General features: G+C 38.8%; 1 protein-coding gene across 2 annotated transcripts in view; it reads left to right on the forward strand.

Annotated features, from left to right (window-relative positions):
• Nucleotides 1–5: 5 nt before the first annotated feature.
• Nucleotides 6–16,422, forward strand: part of BLMH (bleomycin hydrolase) — a 45,821-nt gene continuing 29,404 nt past the window's right edge. Inside the window, exons 1-6 of one of the 2 annotated variants that reach the window (XR_002148965.3) lie at nt 6–232; nt 545–742; nt 4,876–4,985; nt 5,673–5,814; nt 6,640–6,728; nt 8,152–8,244. Coding sequence is in view for 1 of the 2 variants with exons in the window: in XM_006940004.5 (XP_006940066.1) it covers nt 220–232; nt 545–742; nt 4,876–4,985; nt 5,673–5,814; nt 6,640–6,728; nt 8,152–8,244 (645 nt within the window). In the remaining variant the exon portion in view is untranslated. The remainder of the gene's footprint in view (nt 233–544; nt 743–4,875; nt 4,986–5,672; nt 5,815–6,639; nt 6,729–8,151; nt 8,245–16,422) is intronic. The other variant, XM_006940004.5, reaches the window with a different exon arrangement.

Consider the following 16,422-nt stretch of genomic DNA (forward strand, 5'->3'; position numbering starts at 1 on the left):
GACGGCGCTGACTCAGCAACGCGAGGGGGAGTTTTGTCCCTCCGCGGACCCCGTTTCTCTGGGCTTCAGCCCTCCTCCGCCACCGGGCCGGTTCCCTCTTTCTGGCGTTCGGTGTGTGAGTGGCAGGTCCGGCAGCTGAGGCAGCGAGCCACAGTGTAACCCCGGCGTTCCCCTGAGAACCCCAAAACTACCGTTCCCCAACCGGGCGGTGTAGCCACCATGAACAACGCGGGTGAGGCGCCGCTCTTTCCCGCCGAGGCCCTGCCGGGGTCCTCTCGGGGGGGCTCAGCTGGGCCCCAGAGGCCCGGCGGCGGAGAGAACCGGGCCTGGGACCGGGGGCGATGGCGGGAATGGAGCGTTCTAGGCGGGCTGGAGCGGCCTTGGAGGGAGACAGCACTTGGAGGAGGTCGCCGGTAAGGGGCCTCTCCGCCGCAAGGGTCACCTCCGGCTGGTCTTCCGAAGTTAGAGCCAAGCTGTGGGAGCTCCGGATCAACCCTCTTGAGCCCCCTTTTGATACTATCAATACCATTTGGTCTTCCAACAGGACTGAATTCGGAGAAGGTAGCTGCTCTGCTTCAGAAACTGAACTCCGACCCTCAGTTCGTACTTGCCCAGAATGTTGGGACCACCCACGACCTGCTGGACATCTGCCTGAAGAGGGCCACGGTACAGGGTGCTCAGCATGTGTTCCAGCACGCTGTGACTCAGGAAGGCAAGCCAGTCACCAACCAAAAGAGCTCAGGTGAGGTCTCAAAACTCCTTGCACACTTTACTTAACCTTCCTGACAGTGCCCCATTTTGAGGTCTTAAGAATGGTACTGAGTAGAAGAAGTTTGCATTGAAAGAACTTGTAAATTTCCAGGGAACAGGCACAGGGAAAGGCAGGTCCAAGAACATTACCTTGTGACTTTGGTCCTCTGTGGCTTGATGGTGTACTTGGCGTTGAGCATTAAAGTGACAAGCCATGTGTTTGAATGTAATTCACTGTATTCTGTCCTGAAGTTATGTGATTGTGGCCCAGTGTCTTGGAGATACATGTTTTTAGTACGAAACAGACCATGCAAAAATGTTCATGCTCTAGAAAACTCTCCAAAATGTTCTTGCCCTGAAGGCCATATACAAATGTATGGAGTGGAACAGACACACGTAATTGTATCAAAATATCATCAAGTGTTTAAATAGGCCAAAAGTTACAGTTTGAGCAAATGTGCTAATGGGCTCAATTTCCACCAATAGACCGGTTTGTAATACAGAAAAATACTCAGTTCTCCTGCCTTACTGGTCAAGAGCTCTTGTTTTGCTGTCTAGCATGATTGTTTGAAAAGCAGCAATGTGAAAGATTGGTTAACCAGGAATCTAAATAAGGAGGACATTCTTATGGCAGAACTGTACTAAAAGGACTTTTAAAAGTCTATCCATTTAAAAACTAGTCCCAGTCGGGCGTCTGGGGCTCAGTGAGTTAAGCGTCTTACTTCGGCTCAGGTCATGATCTCCCGGTTCACAAGTTTGAGCCCCGTGTCAGACTGTGCTGATAGCTCAGAGCCTGGAGCCTGCTTTGGATTCTGTGTCTCCCTCTCTCTCTGCCCCCTTGCACTCTGTCTCCCTCTCTCTCAAAAATAAACAAACATTTAAAAAATAAATAAAAAATAAAAACTACTTCCAGTGTATTTTGACAGAAAGCAGATCAGTGCTTGGTGAGAGCCAGTTAGAACTCAAAGTGTATGTTTAACATGGATATATTTTCTTGTATGGAAATCATAACTCCGTGATTTTTAGATGTTAAGGCCATGACCTTGCCATAATTAATGTTTTGCTATAGTAAGAAGTGCTTGGGATGCAAGTGATCCAGTTAGTAATGTCACAGTGGTCCTACACAGTTTACATTGCAGTGACCTCTTAGAGAAAAGCCTGGAAATGTGCCTCTGGAATAGATCAAGTCATATATTTTATAGTATCACTTTTATTTACAAGAGCTACAAATAGCATATGAGCTATGTAGTTTTCACAGTAACAGTACATACAGGTGTTTTTTTTTTTTACTGGGAAATAATACAGTATATATGAGAGGGGTGGCATACAGACAGACCCAAGGTAAAAATGAGCTAAGTAATTAGGGGTTTTTGAAAAATACTATAGTTGCTTATTTTTTTTCTTTTTTTAAAAAAATGTTTATTAGCGAGAGCATGAGTGAGCAGGGGAGGGACAGAGAGAGAATCCCAGGCAGGCTCTGTGCTGTCAGCACAAACTCAGACTCAGGGTTCAATCTCACAAACTGTGAGATCATGACCTGAGCTAAAATCAAGAGTCAGACGTCCAACCAACTGAGCCACCCAGGTGCCCCTATCGTCATTTATTTTTAATTGTTTTTTTCTTGTTACAAAATTATTGTTCTTCGATGTAGAATATTTGCAAAATACCAACAGGTACATATTTTTAAAGTCAGGTCTGTGTGTGTGTGTGTGTGTGTGTGTGTGTGTGTGTGTGTGTTTAATATAGGTGGATACTTTACATATTGTTAGGTAACCTATCTACCTTTTTCATTTACCAATATAACGGGAACATGCGTTTATAGCAGTAAAAAGATTACGCCCAGGAGTGCCTGGGTGGTTCAGTCAGTTAACCGTCCATCTCTTTTTTTTTTCTTTAATTTTTTTTAATGTTTATTTATTTATGAGAGAGAGAGAAAATGAGTGAGTGGGGGAGGGGCAGAGAGCGAGAAAGACAATCTGAATCTGAAGCAGGTTCCAGCCTCTGAGCTGTCAGCGCAAAGCCCAATGTGGGGCTTGAACTCATTAACCGTGAGATCATGACCTAAACTGAAGTCAGATGCTTAACTGAGCCACCCAGGCACTGCGAGTATCCGTCCAACTCTTGATTTCAGCTCAGGTCATGATGCCAGGGTTGTGGGATTGAGCCCTGCATCCGGCTCCACCCTGCGAATGGAGCCTTCTTAACATTCTGTCTCTCTCCCTCTGCCCCCTCCCCCTCTCACTTGTGTGCACTCACTTGCAAGCTCTCTCTCTCTCTCATTTAAAAAAAAAAAAAAAAGTTATGCCAAATAAAGGTCAGGGGTTTTTCCCCCTGAATTTTCCTTTAGTAAAGAGAGTTACCTTATATTTGAGGCCTTACAGAGATCCTCATAATGAACACTTGTGGTTAATTTATTTTGAAGTAAAATACAATTTGGTAAGCACTTAACTCTAAAATGGCTTCAATCTGTGTTAGTTTGGGATGCGTGTAGAGATCATTTGATTGAATCAGTTTTTTAAAAATGCGAAAAATTTGAACATAATATATTCCTAGGATGTGACCTCACATGGAAATGTTGGATATCATTGTAAATAGATCTTTTAAAGATCACTTAAATCATTAAGGAAATGGTGACATTGTAAAGTTTGTGATTATCTACTTACTGAACAAATGAGAAATGTGATTGTATAATTGATGCTGGCATACGGTTTTCAGGGGTAGCATGAAGGATAGATTTAAAACATTGCTGTGACTCAAACATACTAGATGGAAGAAAGATGAAGTGTTCCATTGAAAGAGTACATCTAATGATGGCAAAAGCACTGATACCAAAATGCAAGTGAAGATATGAATCAATGTGAAAATGACATATGTGAAAGAGGAAGAAACAATGTTTCTATGTCAATTTATTAAATATCTGTATATATTTAAATTACTAAATTAAATATTATAGGTGGACAGTTACTATTTCGTCTATATTTTTCAGTGTCTGTATGATCCAGTTAGCCAAACAACTTTTTCTTTTTTTCCTGAAGATTTTAAGTAATCTCTATACCCGATGTGGGGCTTAAACTCACAACTCTGAGATCAAGAGTTGCACGCTCTACCAACTGAGCCAGTCAGGTGTCCCAACAACCTTTTTTTAATTTGGGAGAATGGGGATTGACTTATGTTAGGGTCACCTTATATTGAAGCATACACTACGTGTTCCAGATTAAAGGGTAGGGACTTTTTGCGGCACCCAGGTGGCTCAGTTGGTTGAGCATCTGACTTCGGCCCAGGTCATGATCTCATGGTTCGTGGGTTCGAGCTCCACACTGACAGTGTGTAGCCTGGTAGAGCCTGCTTTGGATTCTCTGTCTCATTCTCTCTCTGCCCCCTGCTCACTCGTGTCCACACACACTCCCTCTCTCGCACTTGCTCTCTTTCTCTCTGACAAAAATAAATAAAACATTAAAAAAAGGTAGGGACTTTTTAAAATTTTTGCCATATATTGCCAATTTGCTTTCAGATATTTTGTGCCTGTTTGGGTCTATATCCAGAGTATACAATAATGCTGTTTCCCAAATCCTTCTCAATATTGGGCATTAGTAATTAAAAAATAATGTATCCCAACTTAACAGGTATCTTATGATAAACTTCAAAAAATGTTTCTTTGCCATTTATATCTTTTTCGGCCATTAAGTTATCTATCTATTCATGATCTCTGCTCACATCTCTCTAGCAGTATTTTCTTTTTCTAATGTGATTTTCTTAGGCGATTTGTATTGGGTTCTTTAAATGATATGTAAAGAGTTTTTTTCATATGTTAAGGACTTTAAGCCTTTGCGTATATATTTCAAATACTAATTCCGACCTTTCTTGTGTTTTTTTTTTTTAAGTTTATTTATTTAAGTAAACTCTACACCCAATGTGGGGTTTGAACTCACAACCCTAAGATCAAGAGTCACATACTCTTCCAACCGAGCCAGCCAGGCGCCCCTTGTTTTAATCTTTCTGTTCGTTCTGATTTAGTTTTAAATTGTCGAAGATCTTGTCATGCATTCAGTTTTAGGAAACAGGGATAGAACAATGTAATCTATGTGAACACTCATTCTAATTTCTTGGTTTGCTTTCTTGTTACAGGGCGATGCTGGATCTTTTCTTGTCTGAATGTTATGAGACTTCCATTCATGAAAAAATTAAATATTGAAGAATTTGAGTTTAGTCAATCTTATCTCTTTTTCTGGGACAAGGTATGGGATTGATCTTGCAAGGCTTTTTTTTTCAGTATCAGCGTTGGTAGGGACTATCTCTTCATTTCTTGCTTTTCCAGTTATAGTCTGCCTTCCATTATAGATGGGACACCATTTATTCTGATTTCCAAAGTATCAAAGGTTGACTCTCTTCAAACACAGAACTGCTTTTGGTTGGTAGGTGGCTACTCTTTGCAATGAAATAATAAGTCTACTGACTCACCCTGATGCTTCCTTGTTTCTTTCTTAGCTTATTTAAAATTTTTTATTTTGTTTTTAATAATTTCCCCTTTGAGCATCTTTATTTAGATTCTTTGGTCTTTCTACGGCCTAATTTCCCATCCAGGTAATACTTGTTAGAAAAACAGTAAATAAAAATTTCATTTCATTTTTTAATTTTTAAAGTGTATGTTATATAAGCATCCATTAGATGTTTATTGATTAAGACTTTGTTTCAGATTTTGTATCTAAATAGAATAGTGCATTATTTTGGATAAACTATTGAACGTATCTACAGAAATATATGAAGAAACTTTAAATATGAAGCCAGATACTGATACTTAATTACCAACTTTAGTTTAAAAATACCTATTATGGTGTTAGGTCCAAAAATCCTGTTGTGTTGATAATGTCAATAAAAGTATTAGCTCTCTTTTCCTTTAATTTTATTAACTTCTTTTACTCCAGGTTGAACGTTGTTATTTCTTCTTAAATGCTTTTGTGGACACAGCCCAGAAAAAAGAGCCCGAGGATGGTAGGCTGGTGCAGTATTTGCTTATGAATCCTGCAAATGATGGTGGACAGTGGGATATGCTTGTCAATATTGTTGGTAAGAGCATTTCTCTAATGGAACTGAAAGTCCGTATGATCAAGCAAGGCTCTGTAGTTGGGCGTGGGCCATTTCTTTGGTGGTTATGTACAGAGTAGAATTAGTCTCCCAGAAGGGTATACAGTTAGCTTAAGAACCTTTATCTTACACTCTCGCCTATTAAGTACTTTTCTTAAATGAGAGGTAAGGAGGTAGGTACTGTGAAGAGCTGGTTGGAGATGGAATGGTTGTATTAAGTAGAACTGCCTTTCTATGAAAAAGTTTATCTCTTGTCCGTTGATGTGATCATAAAACTTTGAAACTGCAACTGTTTGAAAGTATTCTCGTTTGGGGCGCCTGGGTGGCTCAGTCGGTTAAGCGTCCGAATTCAGCTCAGGTCATGATCTCGCGGTCCGTGAGTTCGAGCCCCGTGTCGGGCTCTGTGCTGACCGCTCGGAGCCTGGAGCCTGTTTCGGATTCTGTGTTTCCCTCTCTCTCTGACCCTCCCCCATTCATGCTCTGTCTCTCTCTGTCTCAAAAATAAATAAACGTTAAAAAAAAAAAATTTAGAAAGTATTCTCGTTCAAAAAGTTGTCTTTTGGGAAAACCTCATCATGCTGAGTGTTTTACAAAGTATAGGTAAAAAGAACAGAATTCAGTCTCAGATATATGGATAAATATGCAGATTTAATGTCCTGTTTATTAATATGAAGTATAAAATTAAGTTTTCTGATTTAGAATGGCAAAATATGGCCTATTCTTTAAAGCAGTGGTTATTTTTGCCAAGGTTTCTAATGCTGGAGTATGCTTTTACCTTACTGAACACCAAAATTTGTTTTCTTGTAGAAAAATATGGTGTTGTCCCTAAGAAGTGCTTCCCTGAATCTTATACAACAGAGGCAACCAGGAGGATGAATGACATTCTGAATCACAAGGTGCAACATATGGAGCAGGGTGGGATTGAATTTAGTGCACATACCTTAAAGCTCTTAACTAATTTTCCAGGGCGATTCCTGGGCATTTCAGTGTACACAGTTTGTGTACAAGGAGCTATTCTGTGTCTGTCAAAGGCAACGTAGCTACATGTTAACTTAAAAATAATTGAGTTTAGAATGTTTTGTTTTATTTATTTTTTTCTTTTTAAAAACCTTCTACTTTTATTTCCATTGATTTAAATATTTTCTCATGGGTACTGAGGAAAGAAAATCCATGCTTAATATGGGCTGTAAGTCCACTGGGTTCTATTGGAGGTGGGCTGGGACAAAAAAGTATTTGTGAGACTTTTCTTAAAGAGTATGTGGAGTTCTGAGGCATCCCCAAACCACATCAGTGTATTTACTCACTAAAGATTTTATGTAGTCATTGAACTGCTTTTTATTGCATGAGTTATCTTAATGAATCATTTTCTTCTCTACATAACCCATTTTCCCAAGGTGGGTTTTATATATATACATATATACCTACACATGCACATACATATACGTTTGAGTAAACTCACAACCCTGAGATCAAGAGTCGCATGCTCTGCTGACCAAGCCAGCGAGGCGCCCCCCCCAACCCCCCCCCCAAGGATGGTTATAAATCTTACAGGGATGCTACTCTACCAGACATCATTTTTTGACAACTGGGAGTCACAAGAATCTGTTCTCTTGATCTACGAGGCCGAAATTGGATTTGTCACCCCTGGGAGAAAGATGACGTTTTAAAATATAGATGTTTCCCCAATATTAGAAGTAGGTTATTTTCCACCCAGGAAACTGAGGATTCTTATCCACAGGCTAAACGATTCTTAATAGTATATCATTGAATTTCATTTTAGGGGAGAGCAAGATCCTCTTTAGCACTGATTAGATTTAAGACTCACCTCTATCTTAGGTACTTTCAAAATTGAAAACAACAAAAATGAAAACTATCGGGTGGTTGGCATGACCATTGTTATAATAGTTTGGCAGAGAAAGAGAAGTGAATAATCTGTAAAATTCTAAATAAAAATCTAATGAAGTGACTGAGTAGCATAATCATCTTAAGTCTCCTGCGTTTCCTAAGGGTGATAGGTGCTATGGAATCAGATGTGTTCCTCATCCAGGCACATACTGTCACAGAGGGTACCATCAGTTGCATAGCAGGAACGGTTGCATCTAGAATTCTTTGGGAATAATCAATGTTTTTTTACCCTTTAGGGATAGTGTTTTTGGCTATGTCTTTTAAGTGGACCGGTTGGGGAAAAATACATGTTTATGAACTTTGCTCTGGGGCTTGGCCTATTTACGCTTTAAAAGAACTAGCAGTGATCTGCTAGGCTCATTCACAGTTGAAGTTGGGTAACGATTTGGAGTACTGAATAAGTTTCTGTCATAGATGAGAGAATTCTGTATACGACTACGGAACTTGGTACACAGTGGAGCAACCAAAGGAGAAATCTCAGCCACGCAGGATGTCATGATGGAGGAGGTAAAAACAATTATTTGGATTTTTTATACCATTCTAAAGAGCTCTCAGAATATTTCCATCTGTTAAACTGATGAGGAAGCATAACCGTTGCAGTAAATGTAGAATTGAATAGAAAATTGCTTATTTTACGGCTGAAAAAACTGAGGTGTAAACTTTGCATTTTAATATGAGACTTGCACTTATATCTTCTAATTCTCAATTTAATATTCTTTATAATTCTTTTACTCATTTCATAAGGCACTAGGGATACAAAAATAGAGAAGACATAGTCTGTACAAAAAGCTCAATCTGTTAGAAAAAGAAACACATGAATAGTTATGGTAAATCTTATGCTAGAGGTGTGTAAAAAAGGATTTGGTGGTCCTAAATGAGGGAGTGACTAATTCAGTGAGCAGAAGGTTTCATGGGGAAAATACTTGAACCAGCTCTTGAAAGAGCTGTAGGAATTTACTGGATGGATAATTGGGAAGACCATTCCAGACAAAGAGAATTGCATGTATGGTGGCATGAACAGAAGTAGAATCTTCAAAGAGTAGCATAGCTGAAACATAACCTTTTGTGAGTGTGATTGGTAGTAAATTAAGCTAGAGAGGCAGAGCTATGAGGGATCTTAGGTAGATGCCAGGCTTTTGGCTTTACTTTGTAAGAGTAAAGATGGGAAACTCTTGATGCCTATATCAGTTAAAATAATGTATGTGTAAACGTTTTAGTAAACTTAAAAAGCATGAAACGAATATTAGGTGGTAATACTGTCAAGAGAGTTAATCTTTACTACTTAATGTTAATCTTTAATTACATAATGCAGCTGAATATGTGTAAAAGTATGAATTACTTTGAGAAAAGAACAAACATTACTAGGAATCACTCAACTAATAGTCTCTTCAAAACTTTATGTAGAATTAAAATGGCCTTATTTTTTCACTGCCATGGATAAAACTAATACTTGTGGGGTTTTTTGAATTTTATTTATTTGTTTGTTTGTTTATTTTTTAATTTTATGTTAGAGAGTGAGAGCACGAGCTGGGGAGAAGGGCAGAGGGAGAGAGAGATTCCCAAGCAGTCTCCACACTCGATGTGGAGCCTGACGGGGGGGGGCTCCATCCCACAACCCTGGGATCGCAACCCAAGCCAAAATCAAGACATTCAACTGACGTAGCCACCCAGGCACCCCTCCTTTGAATTTTAGAGAGGCGGAAAAGTATAGTTGAGAGTATGGTCTCTGGAGTCAGATTGTCTGAGTTCTAATCTTTTCATTATTTAACAGATGTGTGACCTGGAACAGGTTCCTTTAGCTCTCAAATCTGTTCAGGTGTAAAATGTCTAACCCAATGCTTAACACAGTAACCTGTCTTAGGTTCAGTTTGGGATTCAAAATGTATTCCTCATTGGATTTTTGTGGGGATCAAATAAGGAATTAAATACAAGAATGCAAGGTATAGTGCCTGGCACACAGCGGTTGTCCAGTAAGTGTTCTCTTCCAGCTTAGAATGATCTCTCTTGTTGAGGCCATATTTCCTGCATAATTTGCTTTCCATTTATGATTATTGTAAAATGGTGGGGTATAGTAAGAATGAAAATTCTGTAAATAGTTATGGAAAAGAGCCCAGATAATATTTCTTATAGATCATAAGCAACCTATTGGCTTTTGTTTGTATTAATGATCTTCTAAATAATGTATCTAAGATTCATGTCATGACCCTGAGATTGGCTGATAAGAATTAGGGCAGATATATTTCACATATCTTTCTTTCCCTGCTCCTAGCTCAGAAAATGAGTAAAGTACCACCTTACTGAGTCCTGAGTGTGGATGTTTTATAAGATTATTTACCTCATGATTCTACGTAAACTGTTGACTACAGAATTCTCTGTAGTAGGTCTTTAGATTTTTACAATCCCCCAACCCCCTTTTTATTGATCCTGACTCTTTGGTAATGAAGAGTCTAGCTATGATTTTAAAACCACAAATTAGTACCTATGATTTGCCTAGCCTTGTAGGCACATCAAAATAATGACTTAATCAACAACCATGAAGCTCAGATAGCTTTGAATGAAATGTTTTTATGCTAAATGCATTATTTAGAGAAGTGCAGGTTGCTTGTTGTGATGACAGACAAGGCAGACCCATTTTGGAAACGTAGTCACCTTCATTGCAATGTTTTCTTGGTGTGTCTACTCATTCTTTTAGCCTCTAGATATCCTAAGGATTATTAACGTACTCTTCACCAAAATTCTGTTTAAAATAAAACATAAAACAAAGACTAGAAACAGTATTTATCAATGCCATGAAAAGAGACAGGAAGCCATTATGATTCACCTAAGAAATTCTATAGCAGTGGCTCTCAGCTCTTAAAAACAGAATATAGGTTGGGGTGCCTGGGTGGCTAAGTTGTTTGAGCGTCCGACTTCGGCTCAGGTCTTGATCTCACGGTCTGTGAGTTTGAGCCCCGCGTCGGGCTCTGTGCTGACAGCTCGGAGCCTGGAGCCTGCTTTGGATTCTATGTTTTTCTCTCTCTCTCTCTCTCTCTCTCTCTCTCTCTCTCTCTCTCTCTCTCTCTGCCCCTCCCACACTCGTGCTCTGTCTCTCTCTGTCTCAGAAATAAGTAAACATTAAAAAAAAAATTTTTTTTTTTTTTTTTGAAGAATAAAATAGAATATAGGCCTGGGCTTGCTCCAGATGTGCAAGAGATCAGTTTCCCTGAGACTGGAGCCTAATTATCTACATTTTTATTTTTTTATTTTAAAGACTACTTTGAATAAAAACGTTTTTTATTAGTCTTTTACTATTTTATTATTATTTTGAGAGAGAGAGTGTTAGTGGAGGAGAGGGAAGAGAGAGAGGTGGGGGTAGAGAGAATCTTAAGCAGGCTCCATGTTCAGTGTGGAGCCCAACATGGGGCTCTATCCCACGACCCTGGGATCATGACCTGAGCCAAAATCAAGAGTCAGAATTTCAACTCACAGAGCTACCCAGGTGCCCCAAAAAGTATTTTTTTAAATCAGAAATATAAAAAGGTGTACACTGAAAAGTCTTCTTCCCATTCTGTTCTCCGTCCTTTTAGTTCCCACACACCTCCCAACCAGTTTTATTAGTTTCTGTTATTATATATTAGCTGTCAGTTATCCTTCCTGACTGAGATCTTTTTTTTTTTTTTTTACAATCCAATCTGAATTTATATTATTTTCCTCCTCCTTGTAGAGATGTTAGTATATTACTCATCTTGTTCTACACAGTTGTTTGTTTTTTTTTTTTTTTAAGAATACGTCTTGGTAATCTTTCTATATTGATACATAAAGAGTTTCTGCATTTTATTTATTTATTTATTTTTTAATTTTTTTTTTTCAACGTTTATTTATTTTTGGGACAGAGAGAGACAGAGCATGAACGGGGGAGGGGCAGAGAGGGAGACACAGAATCAGAAACAGGCTCCAGGCTCTGAGCCATCAGCCCAGAGCCCGACGCGGGGCTCGAACTCACGGACCGCGAGATCGTGACCTGGCTATAGTCAGACGCTTAACCGACTGCGCCACCCAGGCGCCCCAAGAGTTTCTGCATTTTAAAAAGTATTTGCATAGAATTCTATTGAATAGATGTACCATAATTAATTTATTTGGTCCTTAGTAACGGACGCTCTGATTTTTCAAGCTTCTATTAAAAATACAGTAAATGATCTTGTGCTTACATAATTTTGCATATATGCATGTATACTTCTAGATTATATTTCTAGAAGTAGAATTTTTTTGTTTTGTTTTTAAAGTTTATTTATCTGAGAAAGAAAGAGAAAGAGAGCAAGCGCAGGAGAGGCAGAGAGAGAGAATCCCAAGCAGGCTCTGCACTTCAATGGAGCCCGATGTGGGGCTTGAACCCATGAACTGAGATCCATGACCTGAGCCGAAGTCAGATGCTTAACAAACTGAGTCACCCAGGTGCCCCTAGAATTTTTTTTAAAGATAACTTTACACCCAATGTGTGCTTGAACTCATGACCCTGAGATCAAGAGTTGTATGCTCTACCAACTGAGCCAGCCAGGTGCCCCAAGAATAATTTTTGAGTCAGAAAAAGTACACATTTGTTTGTAATTTGAATATGCCAAATTATCCTCTTTGGGATTATACCAGTTTATACTCTCATCAGCAATATCTGACAGAACTTATTTCCCTTTAGTTAGATCAAGGCAATATATCTATCAATTTAATACTTACCACTCTGACAGGTAAATAGTTGATAGGTAAACAATCTGATAGGTAAAAGGAGTTTTAATTTATATTTATCTCATTGTAGTTTTAATTTATATTTTCTTACTCTGAATGGAGCTAAGCATCATTTCTGTGAACTGTCAATTCATATCTTTAACTTGTTTTCTTCTCTGTCTTTTGTCAATTTCTAGATACTCCTTACATGTTATAGAAATTAGCCCTTTTTGATATGAATTGTAATCTTTTTCCTAGTTGTTTATATATGATATGCTTTTTTGTTATGCAGAATTTTTTACTTGTATATAATCAAATTTGAAAGCTTTTACGTTTTTAATTAGAAAGGCTTTTCTTGGGGTGCCTGGGTGGCTCAGTCGGTTAAGCGTCCAATTTCAGCTCAGGTCATGATCTCATGATTCACAGGTTTGGGCTCCTTGTCAGGCTGTGTGCTGACATCTCAGAGCCTGGAACCTGCTTCATGGATTCTGTCTCCCTCTCTCTCTGCCCCTCCCCTGCTTGTACTCTGTCTCCCTTTCTCTCAAAAATAAATAAAACATTAAAAAAAAAGGCTTTTCTCACTCTAATTATAAAAGAATTCTTCCATATTTATGGGGTTTTGATTTTTGTATTTGAATCTCTAATCCATTTAGAACTTATCCTGGTGTGGGATATGAGGTATGGATCTAACTTTTTTTCCCCACGTTTTTCCTGAAAATACCCCTTAATTTGAGATGCTTTATCGTTCTAAAGCCTCTGGACTTCAAGTTCTGTTCTATTAGTCTGTTTATTCATTTGCTAATAACTGTGTTTTAGTTACTGAAGCTTCTTAATAGTGTTACAATATTTGCGAAGCTAGTTCCATCTCATTCTTATTGTTCTCTGGCTAATTTTGATTTGGCATCTAATTAAGGCATCTGTACTTTAAATTTTTTTTTTAATGTTTATTTTTGACAAAGAGAGAGAGCATGAGCTGGGGGAGGGGCATAGAGAGAGGGAGAGACAGAATCGGAAGCAGGCTCCAGGCTCTGAGCTGTCAGCACAGAGCCTGATGTGGGGCTGGAACTCACAGACTGCGAGACCATGACCTGAGCTGAAGTCAGACACTCAACTAACTGAGCCACCCAGGCGCCCCTAGGCATCTGTACTTTTAAAAGCTTCTGGTCAAGATCCACTGCTGCAAAGAAATAACATTTTCTAGTATGGCCTTCTCTTCTGGGTTCTGGAAGAGAAAAGGGAATTATTCTTTTGATGGCCTTGGAGGACATCTCTGACACTGAATAAGGGACTAACCTCACATTAGTTCTTAAAGGTTCTTAAAGGAAACATAATGTTCACATACTATGTGTCCCTTTTTACTAAATAGACATAATCAGGAAAACCAATAAGTACTTAAACCAAAGACTCTGGGGCACCTGGGTGGCTCAGTCAGTTAAGCGTCCAACTTGGGCTCAGGTCATGATCTTACAGTTTGTGAGTTCAAACCCCATGTCAGGATCTGCACTGACAGCATCATGCCTACTTTGGATTCTGTCTCCCTCTGTCTCTGCCCCTTCTCTGCTCACAGTCTCTCTCTCCCTCTCTCTCTCAAAAATAAATAAACATTAAAAAAAATAAAAATAAAGACTCTCTTTAATAGTTAAAATTCTCAAGTAATATTAACTAAATATGTAAATTCAGGCAGTCTCTTTTAAGTATTCTGAGCTGAAAGTCAGTTGACTATATTTCTTTAGAGATGATAATTTCACATCTCCAAACAATATAAAATCCTTAGTTAAAATGGAGATTAACTGTGTATCATGTTTGCTTACAACCCTAAATACATTTTTACAACCTTATCTATCATGAAAATCAAATATAATGACTTATTCCTTAGCTTTGTGAACTGTCATCATTTAAATATCTTTATTGGATCTCGTCACATTTCTCTTTTTAGCCCAATGAGGATCAGAATTATTTTGAAAATAAACCTACATTTCTTCTATCTTAGTTAGTGGATATTATAAAAAGAAGGACAAAAGCCCGGGAACATGCTTTCTTCTTTTTAAAGTAGATCAAAAACTTTTAGTCCTCCTCTTCACTTGAAAGAATGTTCGAAATTGCTTGCTGAGTCAGACTTAGATCCATCTGGTTCAAGGTTCTATTTTTCTTTCTTTCTTTCTTTCTTTCTTTCTTTCTTTCTTTCTTTCTTTCTTTCTTTCTTTTTAATTAATTAATTTAGAGAGAGACAAAGGCAGCATGAATGGGAGAGGGGCAGAGAGAGAGAGACAGGGAGAATCCCAAGCAGGCTCCACACTCTCAGCACAAAGCCTGACATGGGTCTCATACTCAGGGAACCATGAGATCATGATGTGAGCTGAAACCAAGAGTCAGATGCTTAACCACCTGAGCCACCCAGACGCCCCAAGGTTCTCTTTCTGATAGTAGCACCCAGGAGGCATATTGTGTGAAGCATTCTGGAGCTACACAGCATTCAGTCAAATATTTCTCAGTGCCTGGTATGTGGAAAGAGTTACAGATAATACATGTTAAGTGGCTTATGTTTAGTAGGGGAATAAAATAAATTACAAAGCAAAGCAAACTAAATGTCTTAAGAGGTATGCAAACATATCTAACTCCAAAGATAGAATTGCTGTGTCTTATTTGGGAGATCAAGAAAGGTTTCCTGGAGAAAGTTGCATTTGAGATGTGGTTTGAATGAAGTGAGTTTGGAGTGAAAAGCATTCTAGACATGCTCAAGGCAGATTTGTTGGGTGATGAGTGGGGTAGTACCTAGAGTCTTAGGGAGGAGCTAGAATGGTATGTCTCAAAAACTAGTCTGAAGTCTATCTGCGTTAGAAGCATCAGCAGCTTGGGGGCCTCTGGGTGACTCGGTTGAGCTTCTGACCCTTGATTTCAGCTCATGGTTTGTGATGTCCAGCCTCCTGTTGGGCTCCCCACTGACAACATGGAGCCTGCTTCGGATTCTCTCCCTTTCTCTCTGCCTCTCCCCTGCTTGTGTGTGTGCATACACTCACTCCCAAATATAAATAAATAAACTTTCAATGTATAAATTTTTTTTTTAAAAAGACAAGAAAGACTCATCAAAAGCTTGTCAAAAAATACAAATTTCTGGGTCCCACCGCAAATATACTGAATCTGAATCTCTAAGGATGGCTCCTATAATCTGCATTAAATTAATGATATGAGGTATATTAAAGTTTGAAGCTAGAATAAGTGGAAAGTTAGAATTAGACCTAACATTGTAAGAGTTTTGAATATTAGGATGAGAGTTCATTTTAATTTAGCAGGAAATGAGAAGTTAGGAAGATTTTTGAGATGTAATTAAAATACAACTGCACTTTAGGAGATTAATTTAGTTAGGTGAAGCTGGAGGGAGGAGAGTTAGGAAGATCAGTTATGAAGCTGTAGCAGTTCAGGGTGTAGTAACTTGGTCTGAACAAGAATAGTGACAATAGAAATGGAAAAGAGGGGAGAAATTGAGAGAGATCTTAGAGGAAAAATCTGTATGACTTGGCAGCTTATCTGCCAACTATCCATTGTAAAAATTATGTTAAGGAAATGAATAAAGATAAGAAGCAGAATCAGGTCTATAAATACAGACAACAAACTGATGATTGCCAGAGGGAGGGGGTTGGTGGGACAGGCGAATTGGGTGAAGGGGAGTGGGAGGTACAGGCGTCCAGTTATGGAATGTATAAGTCACGGGAATAAAAAGTACAGTTAGGGAGTGTAGTCAGTGATACTGTAATAGCATTGTGTGGTGACAGAGGGTAGCTACACTTGCAGTGAGCATAGCATAACATACAGAGGTATTGGATCACTGTGTTATACACATGAAACTAATGTAACATTGTGTTATGGTTACAATTATATTCAAATAAAATTTAAAAAAAAATGATAAGATTAGGGGCGCCTGGGTGGCTCAGTTGGTTAAGCATCTGACTTTGGCTCAGGTCATGACCTTGCAGTTCATGAGTTCCAGCCCCA

This window comes from Felis catus, chromosome E1 (genome assembly GCF_018350175.1).
Source record: "Felis catus isolate Fca126 chromosome E1, F.catus_Fca126_mat1.0, whole genome shotgun sequence".
NCBI classification, from domain to species: Eukaryota; Metazoa; Chordata; class Mammalia; order Carnivora; family Felidae; genus Felis; species Felis catus.